At 42.1% G+C, this 23940-nt stretch overlaps 2 protein-coding genes and 1 long non-coding RNA gene across 12 annotated transcripts; all 3 read right to left on the reverse strand.

Annotated features, from left to right (window-relative positions):
* Window positions 1–1376: 1376 nt before the first annotated feature.
* On the reverse strand, window positions 1377–3422 carry LOC106605717 (uncharacterized). Its single transcript, XR_001328928.2, has 2 exons — window positions 1939–3422; window positions 1377–1638 (listed from the first exon to the last, which is right to left on the reverse strand). It is a non-coding gene; the product is annotated as an uncharacterized lncRNA (long non-coding RNA).
* Window positions 3423–4964: 1542 nt separating this feature from the next.
* Window positions 4965–8526, reverse strand: LOC106605714 (gastrula zinc finger protein XlCGF57.1). 5 transcript variants are annotated; one of them, XM_014201617.2, is made up of 3 exons: window positions 8103–8291; window positions 7278–7783; window positions 4965–6655 (listed from the first exon to the last, which is right to left on the reverse strand). In XM_014201617.2, the coding sequence occupies exons 2-3, from the start codon at window positions 7732–7734 to the stop codon at window positions 5232–5234; spliced, it is 1881 nt and encodes a 626-aa protein (XP_014057092.1). In that variant the 5' UTR covers window positions 7735–7783; window positions 8103–8291; the 3' UTR covers window positions 4965–5231. The 5 variants fall into 5 exon arrangements, with proteins under 5 accessions (XP_014057092.1, XP_014057090.1, XP_014057091.1 ...); XM_014201615.2 differs by lacking the exon at window positions 8103–8291 and adding an exon at window positions 8402–8526 and having other exon boundaries at window positions 4966–6655; XM_014201616.2 differs by having other exon boundaries at window positions 4966–6655; window positions 8132–8330.
* A 2605-nt stretch (window positions 8527–11131) lies between these two features.
* On the reverse strand, window positions 11132–22445 carry LOC106605715 (gastrula zinc finger protein XlCGF57.1). Of its 6 annotated transcripts, none has more exons than XR_001328926.2 (4): window positions 19946–20151; window positions 19759–19834; window positions 11732–14396; window positions 11132–11599 (listed from the first exon to the last, which is right to left on the reverse strand). XR_001328926.2 is itself a non-coding variant. In XM_014201620.2 (4 exons), exons 2-4 carry the CDS (start codon window positions 20291–20293, stop codon window positions 18131–18133), a joined length of 1809 nt encoding a protein of 602 aa, XP_014057095.2. In that variant the 5' UTR covers window positions 20294–20325; window positions 22339–22445; the 3' UTR covers window positions 17969–18130. The 6 variants fall into 6 exon arrangements, 3 of the variants coding, with proteins under 3 accessions (XP_014057095.2, XP_014057093.2, XP_014057094.2); XM_014201620.2 differs by lacking the exons at window positions 11132–11599; window positions 11732–14396 and adding exons at window positions 17969–19515; window positions 22339–22445 and having other exon boundaries at window positions 19946–20325; XM_014201618.2 differs by lacking the exons at window positions 11132–11599; window positions 11732–14396 and adding exons at window positions 17969–19515; window positions 21563–21801 and having other exon boundaries at window positions 19946–20325.
* Window positions 22446–23940: the final 1495 nt, after the last annotated feature.

The following is a 23940-nucleotide window of genomic DNA, read 5'->3' on the forward strand; positions in this document are numbered from 1 at the left end:
TCCATGTGCTCGCCAGAGGTAGCCTGACTGCCATTAGGTACCGAGATGAGATCCTCAGACCCCTTGTGAGACCATATGCTGGTGTGGTTGGCCCTGGGTTCCTCCTAATGCAAGACAATGCTAGACCTCATGTGGCTGGAGTATGTCAGCAGTTCCTGCAAGAGGAAGGCATTGATGCTATGGACTGGCCCGCCCGTTCCCCAGACCTGAATCCAATTAAGCACATCTGGGACATCATGTCTCGCTCCATCCACCAACGCCACGTTGCACCACAGACTGTCCAGGAGTTGGCAGATGCTGTAGTCCAGGTCTGGGAGGAGATCCCTCAGGAGACCATCCGCCACCTAATCAGGAGCATGCCCAGGCATTGTAGGGAGGTCATACAGGCACATGGAGGCCACACACACTACTGAGCCTCATTTTGACTTGTTTTAAGGACATTACATCAAAGTTGGATCAGCCTGTAGTGTGGTTTTCCACTTTAATTTTGAGTGTGACTCCAAATCCAGACCTCCATGGGTTGTTAAATTGGATTTCCATTGATTATTTTTGTGTGATTTTGTTGTCAGCACATTCAACTATGTAAACAAAAAAGTATTTACTAAGATTATTTCATTCATTCAGATCTAGAATGTGTTATTTTAGTGTTCCCTTTATTTTTTTGACCAGTGTATATACATACATATACATTTTTGGTATTTTATTTATTTATTTTTTTTTGGAATCGGCTGATTAATCGGTATCGGCTTTTTTTGGTCCTCCAATAATTGGCATCGGCGTTGAAAAATCATAATGGGTCGACCTCTAGAACTCACTTTTCAGCAGGAAAATAACCTAAAACACGAGGCCAAATCTACACCGGAGTTGCTTACCAAGAGGACAGTTAATGGCCGACAGTGAGTGGCTGAGAAAACTTTTCACTTAAATCTACGGTTGTCTAGCAGTGATCAATAACCAATTTGACAGAGTTGAGGCAAATGTTGCACAATCACAGGTGTGGAAAGCTCTTACAGACTAACCCAGAAAGACTCACAATTGTAATTGCTGCCAAAGCTGCTTCTACAAAGTATTGACTCAGGAGTGTGAATACTTATGTAAATGAGATATTCCTGTATTTCATTTTCAATTTGCAAAAAGGTCTAAAAAAAATGTTTTCACTTTGTCACTATGGGGTATTGTGTGTAGATGGGTGAGAAAAAAATACATTTAATCAATGTTGAATTCAGGCCTTAACACAAAATGTGGAATAAGTCAAGGGGTATGAATACTTTCTGAAGGCACTGTAAGTGCTATATTAATTCCTAGCATCTATTAGGCCTACATTGTACAGAAATTGTAAGCTTCAAAACAAAACACATCTACCTAATAAAACAATATACAATTTTTTTAAAATAATTTATTGCATTGTGCACAGTTTGGTTAAACAGCCTTAACATTGTTGTTCATATTTATTAGTCAATGTAACGACTTAATAGATATCAAGTCATTGACACATTCTTATAACAGTTGCCTAATCATTTAGAATAAATACAATGTACACTACCTTTCAAAAGTTTGGGGTCACTTAGAAATGTCCTTGTTTTTGAAAGAAAAGCAATTTGTTTGTCCATTAGAGTGTCTACTCTGAGAAACAGACACCTCACAAGTCTTCAACTGGCAGCTTCATTAAAAAGTACCCGCAAAACACCAGTCTCAATGTCAACAGTGAAGAGGCGACTCCGGGACACTGGCCTTCTAGGCAGAGTTCCTCTGTCCAGTGTCTGTGTTCTTCTACCCATCTTAATCTTTTATTGGCCAGTCTGAGATATGGCTTTTTCTTTGCAACTCTGCCTAGAAGGCCAGCGTCCCGGAGTCGGCTCTTCACTGTTGACGTTGAGACTGGTGCTTTGTGGGTACCAGTTGAGGACTTGTGAGGCGTCTGTTTCTCAAACTAGACACTCTAATGTACTTGTCCTCTTGCTCAGTTGTGCACCAGGGCCTCCCACTCCTCTTTCTATTCTGGTTAGAGCCAGTTTGCGCTGTTCTGTGAAGGGTGTAGCACACAGCGTTGTACGAGATCTTCTGTTTCTTGGCAATTTCTCTCATGGAATAGCCTTAATTTCTCAGAACAAGAGTAGACGGACGAGGTTCAGAAGAACGTTCTTTGTTTCTGGCCATTTTGAGCCTGTAATCGAACCCACAAATGCTGATCCTCCAAATACTTAACTGGTCTAAAGAAGGCCAGTTTTATTGCTTCTTTAAATCAAAACAACAGTTTTTAGCTGTGCTAACATAATTGCAAAAGGGTTTTCTAATGATCAATTAGCCTTTTAAAATTATAAACTTGGATTAGCTAACACAACGTGCCATTGGAACACAGGAGTGATGGTTGCGGATAATGGGCCTCTGTACGCCTATGTAAACATTCCATGAAAAATCTGCTGTTTCCAGCTACAATAGTCATTTACAACATTAACAATGTCTACACTGTACTTCTGATCAATTTGATGTTATTTTAATGGACAAAAAAAAATGTTTTTCTTTCTAAAAACAAGGACATTTCTAAGTGACCTCAAACTTTTGAACGGTAGTGTAATTAATCAGTTACAACACAACTATTTATCACACACCAAGATAACACTACTATAGATCACACACACCAAGACAACACTATCAGATAAAGTAGGTTATAGATTCAGTACATAGGCTGTATAAAGAGTATTTGTTTCTTGTATGTACTGCAGAGACCCAATCTGCTCACCTTCATAAGAAAACAATTGCCATCATACATTCAATAAATTGTGTCATTATTTTAGATATAGTACAAAACAGAGATAATTCACTCAAAATAGTAATGGACACGACAGACCTTACTTTATTGCGCTATAATCAAATTGACGTTTTGATGAATCATCTACACCTACAGCCACTGTAAGTGGGAAATTAGACTAATTTGTTGTGAACTATCCCTTTAAATGTCCAGAAAACAAATCTGAAACTGCATGCAAACTAAAAACTCTACCCAGCATCTAGCTGTATCTAGTGGAGTGTCAATGTCTGGAGCTCTTACACCTTCGAATTGATGCTTCCTACATCATCTTGTTTGTCCTCTGTAATAGTCAGCCAAATGCCCCCCCTTCACCCACCTCAGTGTTCTGGTGAAATATGGCTGCCCCCCCAGGTAAGGGTTACACATTGGGAGTAGAGGTCGACCGATTAATCGGAATGGCCGATTAATTAGGGGCGATTTCAAGTTTTCATAACAATCGGAAATCGGTATTTTTGGACATTGATTTGGCGATTTGTATTTATTATTAACAATTTTTTTTTTTTTTTTAGACCTTTATTTAACTAGGCAAGTCAGTTAAGAACACATTCTTATTTTCAATGACGTCCTAGGAACGGTGGGTTAACTGCCTTGTTCAGGGGCAGAACAACAGATTTTTACCTTGTCAGCTCAGGGATTCAATCTTGCAACCTTATGGTTAACTAGTCCAACGCTCTAACCACCTGCTTTACATTGCACTCCACGAGGAGCCTGCCTGTTACGCGAATGCAGTAAGAAGCCAAGGTAAGTTGCTAGCTAGCATTAAACTTATCTTATAAAAAACAATCAATCAATCATAATCACTAGTTAACTACACATGGTTGATGATATTACTAGTTTATCTAGCCTGCCCTGCGTTGCATATAATCGCTTAGGTACACGTTGCTCCAACCATAAACATCAATGCCTTTCTTAAAATCAATACACAAGTATATATTTTTAAACCTGCATATTTAGTTAATATTGCCTGCTAACATGAATTTCTTTTAACTAGGGAAAGTGTGTCACTTCTCTTGCAAACAGAGTCAGGGTATATGCAGCAGTTTGGGCCATCTGGCTCGTTGCGAACTGTGAAGACTATTTATTCCTAACAAAGACAGCCGACTTCGCCAAACGGGGATGATTGAACAAAAGCGCATTTGCGAAAAAAGCACAATCGTTGCACGACTGTACCCAACCATAAACATCAATGCCTTTCTTAAAATCAATACACAGAAGTATATATTTTTAAACCTGCATATTTAGCTAAATGAAATCCAGGTTAGCAGGCAATATTAACCAGGTGTAATTGTGTCATTTTGCGTTCATTGCACGCAGTCAGGGTATATGCAACAGTTTGGGCCGCCTGGCTCATTGCGAACTAATTTGCCAGAATTGTACGTAATTATGACATAACATTGAAGGTTGTGCAATGTAACAGGAATAACGTTTTGTTTTCGAGATGATAGTTTCCGGATTTGACCATATTAATGACCTAAGGCTCGTATTTCTGTGTGTTATTATGTTATAATTAAGTCTATGATTTGATAGAGCAGTCTGACTGAGCGATGGTAGGCAGCAGCAGGCTCGTAAGCATTCATTCAAACAGCCCTTCGCAATGCATTGCGCTGTTTATGACTTCAAGCCTGTCAACTCCCAAGATTAGGCTGGTGTAACCGATGTGAAATGGCTTGCTAGTTAGCGGGGTGCGCGCTAATAGCGTTTCAAACGTCACTCGCTCTGAGACTTGGAGTAGTTGTTTCCCTTGCTCTGCATGGGTAACGCTGCTTCGAGGGTGGCTGTTGTCGATGTGTTCCTGGTTCAAGCCCAGGTAGGAGCGAGGAGAGGGACGGAAGCTATACTGTTACACTGGCAATAATAAAGTGCCTATAAGAACATCCAATAGTCAAAGGTATATGAAATACAAATCGTATAGAGAGAAATAGTCCTATAATAACTACAACCTAAAACATCTTACCTGGGAATATTGAAGGCTCATGTTAAAAGGAACCACCAGCTTTCATGTTCTCATGTTCTGAGCAAGGAACTTAAATGTTAGCTTTTTTACATGGCACATATAGCACTTTTACTTTCTTCTCCAACACTTTGTTTTTGCATTATTTAAACCAAATTGAACATGTTTCATTATTTATTAGAGGCTAAATTGATTTTATTGATGTATTATATTAAGTTAAAATAAGTGTTCATTCAGTATTGTTGTAATTATTACAAATAATTAATATATATATATATATAAAATGAAAAAAAATAATTTAAAAAAAACGGCCGATTCATCGTTTTTTTGGGCCCTCCAATAATCGGTATTGGCGTTGAAAAATCATCATCGGTCGACCTCTAATTGGGAGTAGTGGAAAGGGTGAGTTACCCCCATAAAGCAATGAATTTGAGAAAGGCGCAACACAACCAGGCAAATCATTATCATCAATCAGCGACACTGAGCCAGGTGAACAGAGAGGTGGTGGGTGCGAGCGAAGGTCCGCAGGCAGCGGGGGCAGGAGTACGGTCTCTCACCAGTGTGGGTCCTCATGTGAGTTTTAAGGTGGCCGACCAAGCGGAAGCTTTTGTCACACTCCTGGCAGGGAAAGGGCCGTGAGCCATTGTGGATCCTCATGTGTTTGCCCAGATCCCCTGAAGAGGTATAGCAGCCGTGACAGACAGAACATTCATATGGCTTCTCTCCAGTGTGGGTACGTATGTGTTTTGTGAGATCTCCAGACTGAGCAAAGCTCTTGCTGCACTCCGAACAGACGTATGGTCTCTCACCTGTGTGAGTGCGTTGGTGGTTCTTCAGATGTTCCAGTCGAATGAACTGCTTGCTGCACACTGTGCAGTGGTAAGGCCTCTCGCCGGTGTGTGAGCGCATGTGTGTCTTCAACGCCCCAATGTCTATCACCTTCAGGCCGCACTCTCCACACTGGTGGCCTTTCTCATTGTTGTGGATCTTTAGGTGAAGCCTCAGGTTTCTCTTGATAGAGAAATCTTTACCACACTCTGTGCAGTGAAAGGGTTTCTCCCCTGTGTGAGAGCGTAGGTGAATGGTCAGACTAGACTTGTATCCAAACTGCCGGTCACAGTGGGAGCAGGAGTACTGCTTTTTGCCAGAATGAGTGGTCATGTGACTCCTGAGACCCTTCATACGGGCAAAATCCTTCCCGCATTCCTGGCATTTGAATGCCTTGACTCCAGAGTGTATCAGCAGGTGTTTGCTTAGACTGCCGCTCTCCGCAAATCTTTTGCCACACTCCTTGCAGGCATAAGGCTTCTCTCCGGTGTGAATTCGCATGTGAATGTTCAGGCTCTGAGGACTACAGAGGATCTTGCCACACTCTGAGCAATGGAAGCCGACTTCAAGACAGACCACAGGCTTAATGTCCTGAGGTTCAGTGCCCTCTGGTTCGTGACACTGGTGAGGTCCCAGTCCCCAACAATTCTTGAAGCTCTTCCCACAATCGGCACAACTGAGGTGTCCATTGGTGCTGACAACAGCCATTTTGTGTGAAAGCTCACAGTGGTTTTGCAGACTGCCCAGGTACCTGAATCTGCGGGCACACTGTGGGCAGGTGTAGAGTTTCACCGAAACCCTGTGGGGACGGGCAGGTTTCCGGGGAGTGACTGAAGGGTGGATCTGGCGGGTGTGGATACTAAGCAGCTGTGGGGTTTGGAACATGAGGCTACAGTGGAGGCAGCTGTGTGCTGGGACCGTCTCTGTTCCACTGCTCTTTGAAAAACTGTTTCTCAACATGGCCAGATACTCCTTCTGGTGGTTCCACTTGATGTGCTTCTCCAGGAAGGAATGGTTGGTGAAGGAGATGGTGCAGTATGTGCAAGGAAAGAACTGAGGAGAAGAGACTGAGGGAGAGTGGTGGAAGTAGGGGTAGAAAAAGACAAAGGGAGAATAATAGATGAGTTGTTATTCTTGACTTGACTCTTTTTATTGTTATTATTGCTATTGACTGATGTACTGCATAGTTGAGGGAGCTAGCATGTAAGCATTTCACTGCACCTTTTTTTACCTGCTGTAAACTGTGTATGTGACGAATAAAATGTGATTTCAAAAGTAAACGAGAGTAGTCTTATATTTTCATGATGAATCTTAAATTCAAAGTCAATATCAAATAACCATTTAGCCTAGTCAGTCAATATAAAATAACCATTTAGCCTAGTCAGTCAATATCAAATAACCATTTAGCCTAGTCAGTCAATATCAAATAACCATTTAGCCAATATCAAATAACCATTTAGCCAATATCAAATAACCATTTAGCCTAGTCAGTCAATATCAAATAACCATTTAGCCAATATCAAATAACCATTTAGCCTAGTCAGTCAATATCAAATAACCATTTAGCCAATATCAAATAACCATTTAGCCAATATCAAATAACCATTTAGCCTAGTCAGTCAATATCAAATATTCAAGCAAATTTTAAGATGACACTGATTTTAAGGGTGGGTGGGTGTGTGTGCGTACCTCTGTTGCTGTCAGTATCCCTCCCGTCTTCGGTGTCCTCATCTGTGTTTTCTTCACCCACATTTTCCTCCTTCATGAAACACACTTGAGTTTCTCTCTTAACCACCACCTTATGTATTTCAGAATCAGAATCATACTCTGCTTTTATCTCTACTGTTCCTTGGCTAATGTAAACGGAATCTGTTTCAGTCTTGGTTATGACGGATCCAGAATCCTTGTGGAGTGCTCTAGAATCCAAGCAATGACTCTGTACTTCAAAGTCTGCTGGTTCCTCTTTAATTTGGATGGAGTTGGAAGTGACCCCTTTCGTGTTGGGAGAGGGAGCTTGGCTAATGTCTGGTTCTTCTCTTTTGCAGTTAACATCATCTGACTGTGTTTCACACTCTGTTTTGATGGGTTCTCGATGGTGTTTAGACCTCCTGATTTTGTGTTGCTTTTTCACAGATTTGTTCTTCATCTTGTTGACAAGAGTGTCTCTGGTTAGGTCAACACCTTCACATTACATTCTGTGGCGAAAAGACAAAGTTTGATTGAACATAATCCTATTATGATCCGTGATAGAGAGCTATCAGGGATCATAATGACCCATCCAACATGTAAAAAGTAATAAACCCCAACACTGCATTAGCTATGCTCAAGTCTGGTTTAGTAACACTCAATAGCCTACTACTTCATAGCCCTTCATTACACAGCATTATCATAATTACCTGCGGAGTAAGTTTTGGTTACAACCTACCTAGCTAGATTTTTACGTCGCCGTTGGTAACCTATATAAGCTTGCATAGTTGTAGCAAGATAGCTAAACGTGTCTGTTAGCTAACGTACCCTTGCTACTTTGTATGATTGTCACCCACCAAATGTAGCTATCTTGATTATGAAGACAACCACGAGAGGAAAAAGTTGTGTTTCTCGTATAAATGCTCACGGATAAATAAATACGCAAGCTAGCAAAGTTTTGAAAATAGCTTATTTCTGATTGTTGTCACCGGAAACAGAGACGGAAGAGGAAGCGAGACATCCCACTTCCTAATTGTTCGGGTTCATTAACAGTCAATGAACTAAGCAGAACAGACCAAACTGCTAATGCATTGGGGAGCCATCACGTTAAGCAGACCGGAACTTACCATTTTATTTCAATGATCAACGGCCTGAGCGGGACCTCTTCATTTATCCACCATCTTTAACCGGAAAAATGCTGCATTTCCTGGATTGTTAGTCATGAAACCTGACCAATCAGGCAAAGATCCCTGGATCATGTGCAAAGATTTAGCTCCTATTGACTAATTGACTGATGTGGATTCTTAAAGGAACATTCATTCTCGCCTAAAAGTATCTGCCATAGAGAATGATAGAGGCCTCTAGTGGCCAAAGGCCGCATTAGCATGGGCAGAACAATTGAGGGATTCCACCATTTTAATGTAGCCAACTGGGTGGGACTTACAACTTCATTGAATGATCCCTCTTGGAGACCCTGTTACAGTCATATCCAACCAGACCATCAGGAGGGGTCAGCCAATTGTGAAGAAGAAAATTGACTACCTCAAAATGGAGATTGCCTCAGTGCCGCTGCCCATGCTGTCAGACACTAATCACAGATAGAACAATGAGCCAGATATTTTACCGGATGTATACACGTGAAGCATTCGGCTGGCGTTTCCACTCACTACCAAATATGGTGAAGAGATGAAGCCCAGAGACCAGCAGAAGGAGAGAGGCGATTTTGTGCAACATTCTGCAAATGTTCTAATCGATGAAACATTTGATCTCCATACAGTTTTCAGTTTCCAAAACTAGACTCTGTAACAGAGTGGACTGCATTTTGTAGACTTTACCCTTTGCCAAAGTTTTACAAAATTGCGTTGTTTGGAAGGAGTGCAAGGGCGAATTGAGTTATTACACACGCACACGTCACAGAGTAGGTGTTCCCTAATGGAAATATGCAAATAAATGCTAGAACGTGCCAATAGGATCTCACTAGCTCGTGGAAACTACAAGCTCTGGTCTATCTTGGGTTAGTTATCAAAAAATCTTTGCTATAATGGCACAGATACAAAGATGAGTCTTCTATCTCTATGTTATCAGCACAGAAAGGGAACATTTAAAAGTACACTACATTACCAAAAGCACGTGGACATCTGCTCATCAAACGTCTCATTCCAAAATCATGGGCATTAATATGGAGTTTGTCCCCCCTTTGCTGCTAAAACAGCCTCCACTCTTCTGGAAAGGCATTCCACTAGATGTTGGAACATTGCTGTTGGGACTTGCTTCCATTCAGCCACAAGAGCATTAGTGAGGTCAGGCACTGATGTTGGGCGATTAGGCCTGGCTCGCAGTTGGCGTTCCAATTCATCCCAAAGGTGTTCGATGGGGTTTAGGTCAGGGCTCTGTGCAGGCAAGTCAAGTTCTTCCACACCAATCTCAACAAATAATTTATGATTGGACCTCTCTTTGTGCATGGGGGCATTGCCATGCTAAAGAAGGAAAGGGCCTTCCCCAAACTGTTGCCACGAAGTTGGAAGCACACAATCGTCTAGAATGTCATTGTATGCAGTAGCGTTAAGCTTTCCTTCACTGGAACTAAAGGGCCTAGCACGAACCATGAAAAACAGCCCTAGACCATTATTCCTTCCCCCACCAAACTTTACAGTTGGCACTATGCATTTGGGTAGGTAGCGTTCTCCTTGCATCCGCCAAAACCAGATTCTTCGATCGGACTGCCAGATGGTGAAGAGTGATTCATCACTCCAGTGAACGCATATCCACTGCTTCAGAGTCCATGGCGGTGGGCTTTACACCACTCCAGGCGACGCTTGGCATTGCACATGGTGATCTTAGGCTTGTGTGCGGCTGCTCGGCCATGGAAAACCATTTTATGATGCTCCCGATAAGTTATTGTGCTGAGGTTGCTTCCAGAGGCAGTTTGGAACTCGGTAGTGAGTGTTGCAACCGACGATAGGCGATTTTTACACAGTCCCGTTCTGTGAGCTTGTGTGGCCTACCACCTTGCGGCTGAGCCGTTGTTGCTAGACGTTTCCACTTCACAATAACAGCTCTTAGTTGACTGGGGCAACTATAGCAGGACAGAAATTTGACGAACTGACTTGTTGGAAAAGTGGCATCCTATGACAGTGCCACGTTGAAAGTCACTGAGCTCTTCAGTATGGGCCATTGTACTGCCAATGTTTGTCTATGGAGATTGCATGGCGGTGTGCTCAATTTTTATACACCTGGCAGCAACGGGTGAAGCTGAAATAGTCAAATCCACTCATTTCAAGGGGTGTCCACATACTTTTGGTATCAGTTTTGTAGCAGTTGCGCCCTTCTCATTTTCTAGCTTTATCAAAGCAGTACTTACTGTAATACTGTTGTCAAAGATTAAATGTGTCCATTGGATTAGCAAGATGATGGCTATTGAAGCCAATGTATAAACTACAGCGGAGGCTGGTGGGAGGAGCGATTGGAGGACGGGCTCATTTTAATGGCTGGAATGGAGAAAATAGCATAGGAACCCTACTCTAATTCGTAGAGACCATCACTGTCAAGATGTGGGAATGACAATGTAGCCTACATGCTTGGCCCAATCATCTTCAATAAACTGAATGTGTATGATTATTAGCAAGTGAGACATGGCGCAATATCAAAACCAGTGCAGGCCATTGATGGCATATGGATTGACACAAATCAGTTATGACAGGATGTTCTACAGCTGTTGAAGTGATCACTGTATAATTCATTTTAACGTAACGTCTAATGTGCAATTAGCAAATGTGTCCTCTTTCACATACTTCATTCACAGCAATCATTCTCACTTTTGTCATCCCCAGGCAGTAAGTCAGGCATATACAACCATCATCTGTGCAACACTTTTCCCTTGTTAATGAACTACAAAAATGTTATAAGTGCCTTAAATTTTCCTGGACTCCAGGAAGAGTAGCTAATGGGGATCCATAATAACTACAAAATACAACACAAAATCAAGAACCATGCTCAATTTAACAGTTCAAATAAGTCTTTGGGTGCAGGGTCCAAAAGGCATATAAACTGGAAAAGGAAAACCGGCATTCACCAAAAGTTTTAATGTTCTTTAGCAGCAGCAGTCAAACAAACTGATATCTTTCGATGACACTGATAGCTTTAGTCAACACAGACTGCAGTGCATGAGAAGGGTTGAGGTCTCCAGAGGAAGAATGAGAGGTTGTGGACATGTGCACATGCTTAAAAGCAGCGTGTAGCTCCTGTTTGTAAGACATCACTGGCATCATGGGACCTTTTACTCCCTCTCAGTAGTTCAGGGAGTTTCAACCATCCGATCTCAATCACTGTTGGAAACAAACCAATTCAAAACACAGTTGGGCCGAAAAAAAAATTACTATTTGCGTAAATATACAATCTATTACACATATAGATGCAATAAAAAAACCTTAGCACAATTTTTTTTATTAATATGTTACCTTGAATATAAAGTCCATTCTTCTCATAGTCTGGTTGGCAAACTGGTCAATGACCCTCTCATACCAGTGAGGATTCTTCTGCAGTGATTTAAGAATTCTCCTTTCTATGGATAGGATTGCCAGATTCCTGAGTCGCTCTTGTCCCATGGTGTTCCTTGTGTAGCTTTTCAGGCTTTTCAGACGAGAAAATCTGCTCTCCACGCCCGCTGACGTTGCCCCTATAGTTGCAACTAGGCACATGAGCCGGTACACCTCAGGCATCACTTCATTCAATCCACACCCCTTGAAATGCAAGATTCTGTCACACAGTTTTCGACTGTTCCCTTGAAGCTCCTCACCACAGTAGAACACTTGCAGCTCATTTTTCAGTTTTTCCATGTTGAAAAAACACCTATAGCTCTGGGACAGGCTTTCCATTGCATTTGTAGGGAATTCACTCCGGAATGACTCAAATTTCTCATCATCTAACAACTCCAAAGACTTCTCCTGCTGTCCAGGCTTTGGAACCTCTGTGCTATTTGTGTCTTGATGTTGTCATGGATTGAATCGTACAGTGATTTGTACGTCTGCATTACATCCTGAGTGCCCTGCCTTCGCTTCCTTCTGTGCATCAACTCTGGATCATCTGTCATGTTCGAAGCCTTCTGATATATAGCACTAAATTCTTCTTCAGATTTGTGCTCCTCTATCTTGAGTATAAGATTCTCAATCCTCCTCTTACAAAATTCTACATCCATGGCATTCTGTTGCACACTGTCAAAAACCACATCTGTGCAAGCAAATATATATTCAAAAGTGAGAAGTAAAAAAATAAAATGAAAATCTTCCAGCTGAGTCTTGAACCCATTTGCATCGAAAATCGTGTCATCATCCATGTTAGGATGCTCTGTGATACTTGTGAATGTGTCCAATAAATGCTCAAAGTTTTTTGACACTGTGTTAACGACTCTGGACGTGAAATTCCAATGTGTTGGTACGTTTTTTGGCAAACTTGCACAAGCGGCCTTTTCTAGCAGCATTCTATTGGTGGACTTACAAAAAAATGTTGCGAAGCCACCCAGTGTGGCAAAGAAAACCTTGGTCTTGGGCATAGACTTAATGCTCTGGCTTAAAACGGAGTTGAGGGAATGTGCATAGCAATGCACAAAGGTGGCGCTCAGAGCTACAGCTCTTACTTTTGCTTGCAGACCATTTAAATCAGAAGCCATTACAGCAGCGCCATCATATGTTTGAGCGACAAGTTTCTCCACAAAGTTAAACTCTGACATCTCCAAATTCACTAGATCAAACACAGACTGTGCATCTCGCCCAGCTGACACATCAAAGTAGCCCAAGAAACGCTCCTGGACACCCCCCCGATCATCCACATACCTGACAATGACAGACAACTGCGAATGGTCTGTAGTTTCATCCATTTGCCATGAGAAAAATGGAGCAGCGTCAACTTCGCTTTTAATCTCACTTTTAATTGATGATGCGATAGCAGTTATCAAGTCGTTCTGAATTGTTCTTGACATTCCAGTGAACACAGTTGAAGATTCCATATGCTGAGCAAGTAAAGCATCATACCGTGCGATTACCTCTGCCAATTCCCTGTAGTTGCCTTTGTTAGTGGAACTTTCCATCTCATCGTGCCCCCTAAAAGCCAATTCTTGCATGCCTAAGTATGCAATGCTGTCAATGAGGCGTTTGAGAACATCCCTGTTTCTTCGGACCTTCTCATTGTGTTGCGCAGCTTGAATACGCAGGCCTTCATTGAGTGAATGATTGGCATGATGACTCGGATGTCCCAAAAGCTTGAGTTTCGCGTAGGAGTTGAGATGCTCCCGGCATTCGTCATGCCGTTTAGCTGAACGGTCAATGTTCTTCAGGTCACTGAACCCCCCTTTAGCCCAAGGCTCAAACGTTCCAAAGAGCAGACAAGGCCAGCAATACAAGCGGCATGATGAAAGACTCCCTGTTAGCCATTGATACTTTTTATACCAGTTGGTATTGAACGCCCTCCTCACTTTGTCATCCTTCCTTATGTACTTGATTTCAGGCAGAGGTCGACCCTCAGTTTTAATTCGCACCCTTTCTGTGGACTCCAAAGAATGAAACGGGGTCTTCAACAAAAAATCCACAATGTTGTCAGAATTCGCGACCTGGCAGGTGTGGACAAGTAGCTGCTGTGGTGTGTGGAACATGCAACTGCAGTGGGGGCAGCTGTGTGAGGGGGCGTAGACTAGAGTTTCTGTCTTAACCACTCTGATTTCAGAATCATGCTCAGTCTTCATTTCCACCGTTCCTTGGCTAATGTAAACAGAATCTGTTTCAGTCTTGGTTTTGATGGTTCCAGAATCCTGGTGTAGTGCTCTAGAATCCAAGTGATAATTTGATCTGATTCCGTTATGTTCCTCACTTGTTTCATGCATTTCAAAGTCTGTTTCCTCCTCTTTGATTTGGATGATGTTGAAAGTAAACCCATTACTGCTGAGAGAGTGGGCTTGGCCAATGTCTGAATCTTCTCTACTGGAGTCAACATCATCTGACTGTGTTGCACAATCTGTTTTGATGGGGTCTCGATGACTTCTAGTCATCTTGGTTTTATTGCGTTGCTTTTCCCCAGGTTTGATCTTAATCTTGTCGATTGGTTATTGTCTACGTCTTCCTCTTCATTTGCATTCTGTGGAAAAAAATACTTGATTTGAATGAACATCACCCTTGCAGAAACACCAGGTCAGGAATCATCATGACAATCATCCCATCCAACACTACAAAGTAAAACAAACAGGCTGGTACAAGCAAAGGAGAGCATTTGGTTACAACATGCATTTTTACATAGCTTATCAATGGGTGAATAAATAGCTAGCAAGACAGTAGCCCAATATTGGACAAAAGGAGCCTAACGTTACTCCTTAGTCCAAGGACCTTACATCTTGTTTATAGAGCGAATTAGCTATGCAAGCCAAAACAGCCAAATACTCCAAAACGTGAATCGATTCTCAATTGCGGTATGGTTCTAGAAACGTATTTCTTAAACTTATTTCTATTTCTTTCAAGAAAATTATTTCTTGCCAATATGAAAGATAAGGTCCTTATGCTTCCAAAACCGTACCACAAGTGATGCGTGTCAAATGTTCAGGCCGAGCATCACTGCTCTTTAAAAGAAACTGCCACCTAGAGAAGACGCCATAGCCCAATTACTCTTTTTATGTGTAATGCAGAGCCATATACAGTGCATTCATAAAAGTATTCACACCCCTTTATCTTTTCCACATTTTGTTGTGTTACAGCCTAAATTTTAAATTGAGATTTTGTGTCACTGATCTACACACAATACCCCATAATGTCTAAGTGGAATTTGTTTAAATCTCCCCTGTTCGCAACAAGGCACTTAATACTGCAAAAAATGTGACAAAGAAATATACTTTTTGTCCTGAATAGAAAGTGTTTGGGACAAATCCAACACAACACGGGAGTACCACTCTTCATATTTTCAAGCATGGTGGTGGCTGCATTATGTTATGGGTATGCTTGTCATTGGCAAAGATTACGGATTTTTGGGGGGATAATAAGAAAATGGAATACAGCTATAAGCACAGGCAAAATCCTAGAGGAGAACCTGGTTCAGACTGCTTTCTAACAGACATTAGGAGACCAATGTATCTTTCAGCAGGACAATAATCTAAAACACAAGGCCTAATCTACACTGGAGTCGCTTACCAAGACGATATTGAATGTTCCGGAGTGGCCTAGTTAGTTTTGAAAACCTATGGCAAGATTTGAAAATGTCTAGCAATGATAAATAATGAACCTTTTTTAAGAATAATGGGCAAATATTGTACAATCCAGGTATGCAAAGCTCTCAGAGGCTTACCCAAAAAGACTCACAGCTGTAATCACCGCCAAAGGTGCTTCTACAGAGTACTGACTCAGGGAAGTGAATACTTATGTAAATTAGATATTTGTGTAGTAAAATTTAAATACATTTACAATAAATTCCTAAAAACACATTTTCACTTTGTCATTATAAGGTATTGCATGTATTGGTGAGTGAGGAAAATAAATATATCTAATACATTTTCAATTTAGGCTGTAACACAATAAAATGTCAAATAAGTCAAGGGGTATGAATACTTTCTGAAGGCACTGTGTATACATATGGCTCAGGTGTAATGTAATGGAACTGAAATGAGAGTCATGGTCAAAGGCTAGCAAGATAGTATTTTGTTGGCTTTACTCTGTACTAGGCTGGTGGGAAAAAAACAATTCTGGCTTAGCCAAAACACTGGAGAAGTCTGTTTACTTAGACAAACTTAATCGCACAACATTATCATCACAGTACGAGTCATAATACCCATAAAACATAGCAGTCAAACAAGAAAATGGTTCCAATTGTTTTTCCCATAGGGGATTTTAGAAACACTTAAAATAAGGGCTTTTTTTCATGTAACCTTACCCTGGTGTGACGTTTTGATAACCGTGTGAATCTCTAGGACAAGGTGACTTTTCAATATATTCGCCTAGATTTACCCCTTCCAAAATAAAATGTGTAGTCTTGCATGTCTACTTTGATGCTAATTACCATTTTTGGATCTGAGTAAATAGAGCTGAATATATTGATAAAAGTAACCTTGTCCAAGAGAGATTTACATGGTTATCAAGACGTCATGCCAGGGTAAACCTACACGAAACACAGCCCTTATTTTAAGTGTTTCTAAAATTCCATATTTTATGGTGGAAAACCGATTTGAACCATTTCCCCGTTCGACCGCTTGGTTCTATGGGTGTTAGGACACCTTCACTGTTTCTCTAAACTACAACGGTCACATGGACATACCGCTATCAGAGGCAGTACAAAACAGTATTTTCAGAACAGTATTTTCTCAAATCAAAAGGTTTAACATACTGCAGATTGGAGCATTTGATAACAAAATACATTTTTACGTCATCATTGGGAGGTTAGCTACGTTGCATACCTTTCTGGGTCAGAAATGGACTCTCTTCGCCTGGGTAACGTTAGCTAACAATATTAGGTAGATGGTAGATAATGTAAGCTACCTTACTCCTTTTGACGACTAGTTATCTCTCACCAAATACCGATTGCAAAGATATTAACCATGAGAGGAACAAGTGTCTGTTTCTCGTTCAAATACTCACGAATAGAAAATAAAGTTAAGCTACACCGGAAGAATTATGCGTTTCCTTACAGAGGAAGCGAGAGGCTTTACTCTCGTTAAAATCTGTCCGCAAGATAAATGTTTTGTGGTATGGAGGTCTATGAGAGTGTCGAATTAGGTGAGGGTTTTTTTAAATAGAAATTTCGTAATGTTTAGGTTGTTACAAATGTACGGATATCAGTGGATGCACGTGCCCAACAGGCAGTCTGACTCTCATTGGCTAGAATGGTCCCGCCTGTGATCCATAATTGAGGGAGGACATGTATTCCCATTGTTAGAGCGGTCACTTGACTATTTTGTCAACATAATAGACAAGCGTTTCCTTTCCTGCGGTTAATATTTCACGGTACCTGACCAATCAAGCAATGACCCCTGGATTATGTGCAATTTAGAGGCTGTTGATTGGTGTGGATTCTTAAATAAATATTAAATTCTCGCCAAAGGTATCAGTTTTGTATCAGCAATTTTTGTAGCTATGCCAGTTCTGACTCCGAGTGGCGCACTGCATCTCAGCGCAAGAGGCATCACTATACAGCCTGGCTCGAATCCAGGCTGTATCACATCCGGCTGTGATTGGGAGTCCCATAGGGCGGAGAACAATTGGCCCAGCGTCATCCGGGTTTGGCCGGAGTAAGCCGTCATTGTAAATAAGAAATTGTTCTTAACTGACTTGCCTAGTTAAATAAAGGTTACAATCAAGAACGAATTGTTGTCTTTGTATTAGCAAGAAGATAGTTATTGTATGGCTAAAGAACCTGTTGTAAAGAGGATAGAGTATACCCTTTTATTTACTGTCCTGATTCTCAATAGGAAGACAGGTTGACACCCACACTAACAATGTTGCCCCAGGTCTGGGATTTCAGAGACAAATAGCCTAAATTGTTGAATCAATCCTCTTCAATAGCTTGCATATTGTAATATGAAATGTACAACATGCTGTAATATCAAAACCAGCCAGTGCAGGCCAATGATGGTTTACCAATAGAATACTGGGAGATTGAAATGTGATATGGCTCTCTTATTTCCTCTCAAAGAAAAAACATACACAAAATACATCAAAACCAGACAACAGGCGTGCCATCTTTCACAGACTATAGAGGCCTTTATTGACATTACCATTTATTGGCATTACCACAACAGAGTAGGGCACAAAACCATCTTCTGTACATCACTGTTCCCTTATTAAATAACTACAACAAGAGTAAAAGAGTTGACTGTATATAAATAATCGAATCATTCAGCAACATCTAGGCAGGTGACCAGAGAGGTGGTGGGTGCGAGCAAAAGTACGATGGCAGCGGGGGCAGGAGTACGGTCTCTCCCCAGTGTGGGTCCTCATGTGAGTTTTAAGGTGGCCGACCATGCGGAAGCTTTTGTCACACTCCTGGCAGTGATATGGCCGTGAGCCATTGTGGATCCTCATATGTTTGCCCAGATCCCCTGAAGAGGTATAGCAGCCGTGGCAGACAGAGCATTCATAAGGCTTCTCTCCAGTGTGGGTACGTATGTGTTTTGTGAGATCTCCAGACTGAGTGAAGCTTTTACCGCACTCAGTACAGGTGTATGGTTTCTCACCTGTGTGAGTGCGCTGGTGGTTCTTCAGGTGTGCGTGTCGGAAAAATGTCTTGTCACACACTGTGCAATGGAAAGGCCTCTCCCCAGTGTGTGTGCGTTGGTGGGTTTTCAACGCAGCAATGTTTATGAACTTCAGCCCACAAACCCCACAATGGTAGTTCCTTTCATTGCTGTGGATCTTCAGATGCAACTTCAGATAACCTTTATCCGCAAAGTCTTTACCACACACAGTACATTTGAAAGGTCTCTCCCCTGAGTGTGTGCGCAGGTGAAGCTTCAAAGAATCACTGTATGCAAACCGCCTGTCACATTTGGGGCAGGATAAAGGCTTCTCGCCAGAGTGAACGGTCATGTGAACTCGGAGGTGCCACATTCGGGCAAAATCCTTTCCGCAGTCCTGACATTTGAATGGCTTGACCCCCGAGTGTATCATCATGTGTTTGCAATGACTGCTGGCTTCTGAGAAGCTCTTGCCACACTCCTTGCAGACGTAAGGCTTCTCGCCGGTGTGTGTGCGCATGTGAATGCGCAGATTCTGAGGACTAGAGCAGCTTTTGCCACACTCTGAGCATGGCATGCCAATGTTCAGACAGACAGGGACATTCTCAGGCTTAGTGTCCTCAGGCTTGTGACACTGGTGAGGCCCCAGTCCCCAGCAATTCTTGAAGCTCTTTCCACAGTCAGCGCAACTGAGGTATCCATCTGTGAAAGCGACAGACATTTTGTGCCAAACCTTGCAGTGAGTATGCAGTCTGGCTATGTACTGGAAGCTGCGGGCACAATAGGGGCAGGGGTGGAGTTTTCTCAGAGAGGGAGAGGGGTGGGCCTGACGGGTGTGGACGTGTAGTTGTCGTGGGGTATGGAACATGCAGCTACAGTGGGGACAGCTGTGTGTGGGGGCATACACGGTTTTACTCGTTGAGACTTGGCCTTTGAACAAAGCCAGGTACTGCTTCTGGTGTTTGGTCTTCATGTGGTTCTCCAGGAAGTAACAGTCAGTGAAAGAGATGGTGCAGTGTGGACAAGGAAAGAACTGAGGAGAAGAGACTGAGGGAGAGGGAGGGACAGAGCAGTGGAAAGAAGGTAGAAAGAGGGAGAAGAGAAAGATGGGACAGAACATAGTTGTGTTTTCCTACATTTCCTCATTCAACAAAACACTTGAGTAAATATCTCTGCTAAATATTCATTTCAAAGTTTGCTAAATTAATGTTCAAGTGATGTTCAAGTAATCCCATCATCCATTTCAAATGCAGTGTTGTGGGTGGACTGGATATATGAACTTTGCCTTACCTCCATCGGGCTCTTCTGGGTTTTCCTCCTTCACCAAACACACTTTAGTGTCTCGCAGAAGAGTCTTAACCACCACCTTATGGATTAGAAAGATGAAGAAACCACAATATGCATGAACCAAAAGCCTAAATACTATTGTCTAGTTACTAACTGTCACATGTTGGGAAAGACCACTAACTCTTCTTACATTAGACAATCTTGTTAGCATCACCATAGGACTCCTTGATATCTGGCTACACCCGGTCATTGGATTGGATGTATCATGATGTTTGATGTGCTTCTTCTGGAAGGAAGGAATAGAACGGTTTTGTTCTTCTCCCATTCCCTGCTGTTCAAAGTCTGTTGGTTCCTCTTTGATTTGGATGGAGCTGTTACAAACCCCTTTAGTAATGTAGGGTGATTGGCTAATGTCTGGTTCTTCTCTATTGTAGTCAACATCATCTGACTGTGTTCCACACTCTGTTTTGATTAGGTCTCGATGGTGTTTAGTCCTCTTGGTTTTGTTGTGTTGCTTTTTCCCAGGTTTGCTCTTCATCTTGTTGACTGGAGTGCTTCTTCATTTGAACTCTGTGGGGAAAAGAGCAGGGTTTATTGAGCATCACCCTTAGAGAGCTATACCAAGCAGTGATCATATTAATAAACCATGCAACACTAAGTCACAGGAAGGTCAAAAAGATCATCAAGGACAACAACCACCCAAGCCACTGCATGTTCACCCCGCTATCATCCAGAATGCAAGGTCAGTACAGGTGCATCAAAGCTGGGGCCGAGACTGAAAAACAGCTTCTATCTCAAGGCCATCAGACTGTTAAACAGCCATCACTAGCACAGAGAGGCTGCCATATACAGACTTTAAATCATTGGTCACTTTAATAAATGGAACACTAGTCACTTTAATAATGCTACTTTAACAATGTTTCCATATCTTGCGTTACTCATCTCATGTGTATATACTGTATTCTATACCATCTATTGCATCTTAGCCTATGCCGCTCTGACATTGCTCATCCATATATTTATACATTCTTATTCCATTAATTTACTTAAATGTGTGTGTATTAGGTTTTTGTTGTGGAATTGTTAAGATATTTATTACTTGTTAGATATTGCTGCACTGTCAGAACGAGAAGAACAAGCATTTCGCTACACTCGTAATAACATTTGCTAACCATGTGTATGTGACCAATAAAATTTGATTTGAACAATCAGCGGGTAATTTTTAAAACTACAAGTCTGTATGAACAATCAATGTAAATGTATAAGTTTCTAACAGTCAACCTACCAGTAATAATAGGCCTATAGACGGGTTGGTTGTTTTGCTACAAAACCGACGCCTGCACAACTAAGGCAAAACAGACGAGGTTGTCTTAAATTGCTGACAACATGTAAACTATATTTCGTTTTCAATACGTAAATACATTTTCACAATGAGAACCTGTCTCTCAAATACATCGTTACATTTCTTGGTGAGCTAGCTAGCGAATTTGAGCCATATTAGCATAGATGACGTGGCAACAGTAAAAACACCTCAAAACACGACATGGTATCAAGAACAAGATAAAACGATATGAAACGAGCCATTAACGATTCCCCACACTGCAGCTTCTTGTCATTGTTGTTAGCTATTTGGCTATACAGAATCACAACAGATGGAGTTATGCCACATTGAAGCATGCGCATCCTTTCGTGACGTTGTCAGCTAACCCTCAATATGACATTAGCTTTCATGTTGCTACCAACCCCCTCCCTCAGACATAGCATAGCTCGTTATAGGATTATATTACAGGCAGCAAACTCTACTTACTGTTGCAGCCAACTAGCTACTGCTTTTGAGCTGCTAGTAGCCTAGTGTTTGTAAATGAGAACAACACAGCGAAGGCCAATTACGTTGTATCTTGTAAATGCTCAACGACAGAATGGCACACAGCTTCGCTTTCCTTTGTTGACGCCATAAAAGGCTGCACTTCCTGGTCTATGTCCGCAACGTTCCACCACATGAAGAACAAGGTCGTCACTAGTTACCACAGCCACAAAGTCATACACCCCGCATTTTTTGTTGTTTTTAAATATCATACCTCATTTAGCAGACACTCCTATACAGTAGTGAATGCATACATTTTTGTACTGTTCCCCCGTGGGAATCGAATGCACAACTCTGACGTTACAAGCACCATACTCTACCAACTGAGCCACGGAACCTATTCTACAATTTCCCCCAAAAAATGAGGGTTTAAACCTTAACCACAGTGCTAACCTTATGTCTAAACCAATTTTGACTTTGTGGCTTTGGTAACTAGTGGAAACCATAGAACAAGGAACCAGATGTTTCATCGGATGTGTACATCTGAAGCATCCGTTTGGAATTTCCACTTCACACCAAATTTGGTGTGAAGAAGCCCAGCGGTGTAGCCTGACCACTGAGATATAATAAGAATGAGCCTGATGACTTGCACAAAATTCTTCCGCTGCGCTGTCGTTCGCTATCTACTTTAGTCTAAGACTCCCATAATTGAAGTCGTTTGTGGTGAAGAGGGGCACGAGTATCAAAGTCAACAACATATTTTCAAACCACCGCTTTACCCAGGGAGAAAGACTGCCCCCTCTCATTGAAGCATAGACAGCATTAATTGATAGCGTTGACGTCATCCACCTATTCCTATGGAAAACTCCCGATGGCGAATTTGAAATGCGCGGCGCCATATTGGCACAGACAGAATAATCAGCAAGATATTTCAACAGGATGCATAAGTGTGAAGCATCCGGTTAGCGTTTCCACTCACTACCAAAAATGGTGATGAGAGAACACTAGAATCTGTTACAAACAGTGTGGACTAAGCTTTGTAGATTCTATCCTTTGCCAAAGTTCTGTGTCATGGAAGTGCATGAGAGGCTAGTTAATGATCATATCACCTCTACCTTACCTGTCACCCTAGACCCACTTCAATGTGCTTACCACCCCAATAGATCCACAGAGGATGCAATTGCCATCACACTGCCATATCCCATCTGGACAAGAAGAATAACTATGTCAGAATGCTGTTCATTGTCTATAGCTCAGCCTTCAACAGCATAGTACTGTCAAAGCTCATCATTAAGCTCGGGGCCCTGGGTCTGAACCCCGCCCTTTGCAACTGGGTTCAGGACTTCAAGATAGGCTGCCCCCAGGTGGTGAAGGAAGGAAACAACACTTTCATTTCTCTGATCCTCAACACAGGGACCCCACAAGGGTGAATGCTCAGCCCCCTCCTGTACTCGCTGTTCACTCATGACTGCGTGGCTACACACACCTACAACTCAATCATCAAGTTTGCATACGACACAACAGTAGTATGCCTGATTGCCAACAGTGATGAGACAGCCGACAGGGAGGAGGTGAGGGCCCCGGCGGAGTGGTGCCAGGAAAATAACCATTCCCTCATTGTCAACAAAACGAAGAAGCTGATCGTGTACTTCAGGAAACAGCAGAGGGAGCACACTCCAATCCACATCGACGGGACAGCAGTGGAGAAGGTGGAAAGCTCCAAGTTCCCCCGGCGTACACATCACTAACAATCTGAAATGGTCCACCCACACAGACAGTGTGATGAAGAAGGGGCAACAGCGCCTCTTCAAACTCAGGAGGCTGAAGAAATTCAGCTTGGCCCCTAAGACCAATAGAAACTTTTACAGATGCACAATTGAGAGCATCCTGTCGGGCTGTATCACCGCCTGTACGGCAACTGCACCACCCTAAACCGCAGAGCTCTCCAGAGGGTGGTACGGTCTGCCCAACACATCACCGGGGCACACTGCCTGCCCTCCATGACACCTACAGCACCCGATAACACAGGAAGGGCAAAAATATCAAAGGACATCAACCACCCGAGCCACAGCCTGTTCACCCCACTATCATCCAGAGGGCGAGGTCAGTACAGGCGCATCAAAGCTGGGAGCAAAAGATTGAAAAACAGCTTCTATCTCAAGACTTTTATTTTAAGGGATGGATCAGCTTTAATATTGCAGATAGATTGTTGCTTCCATCAATGTAATTGTCTGCACCATATCTTTTGAGGGTAAATATATATATCCATATACAGTTGAAGTCGGAAGTTTACATATACCTTAGCCAAATACATTTAAACTCAGTTTTTCACAATTCCTGACATTTAATCCTAGTAAAAATTCCCTGTCTTAGGTCAGTTA

Source organism: Salmo salar, chromosome ssa05, assembly GCF_905237065.1.
Source record: "Salmo salar chromosome ssa05, Ssal_v3.1, whole genome shotgun sequence".
NCBI classification, from domain to species: Eukaryota; Metazoa; Chordata; class Actinopteri; order Salmoniformes; family Salmonidae; genus Salmo; species Salmo salar.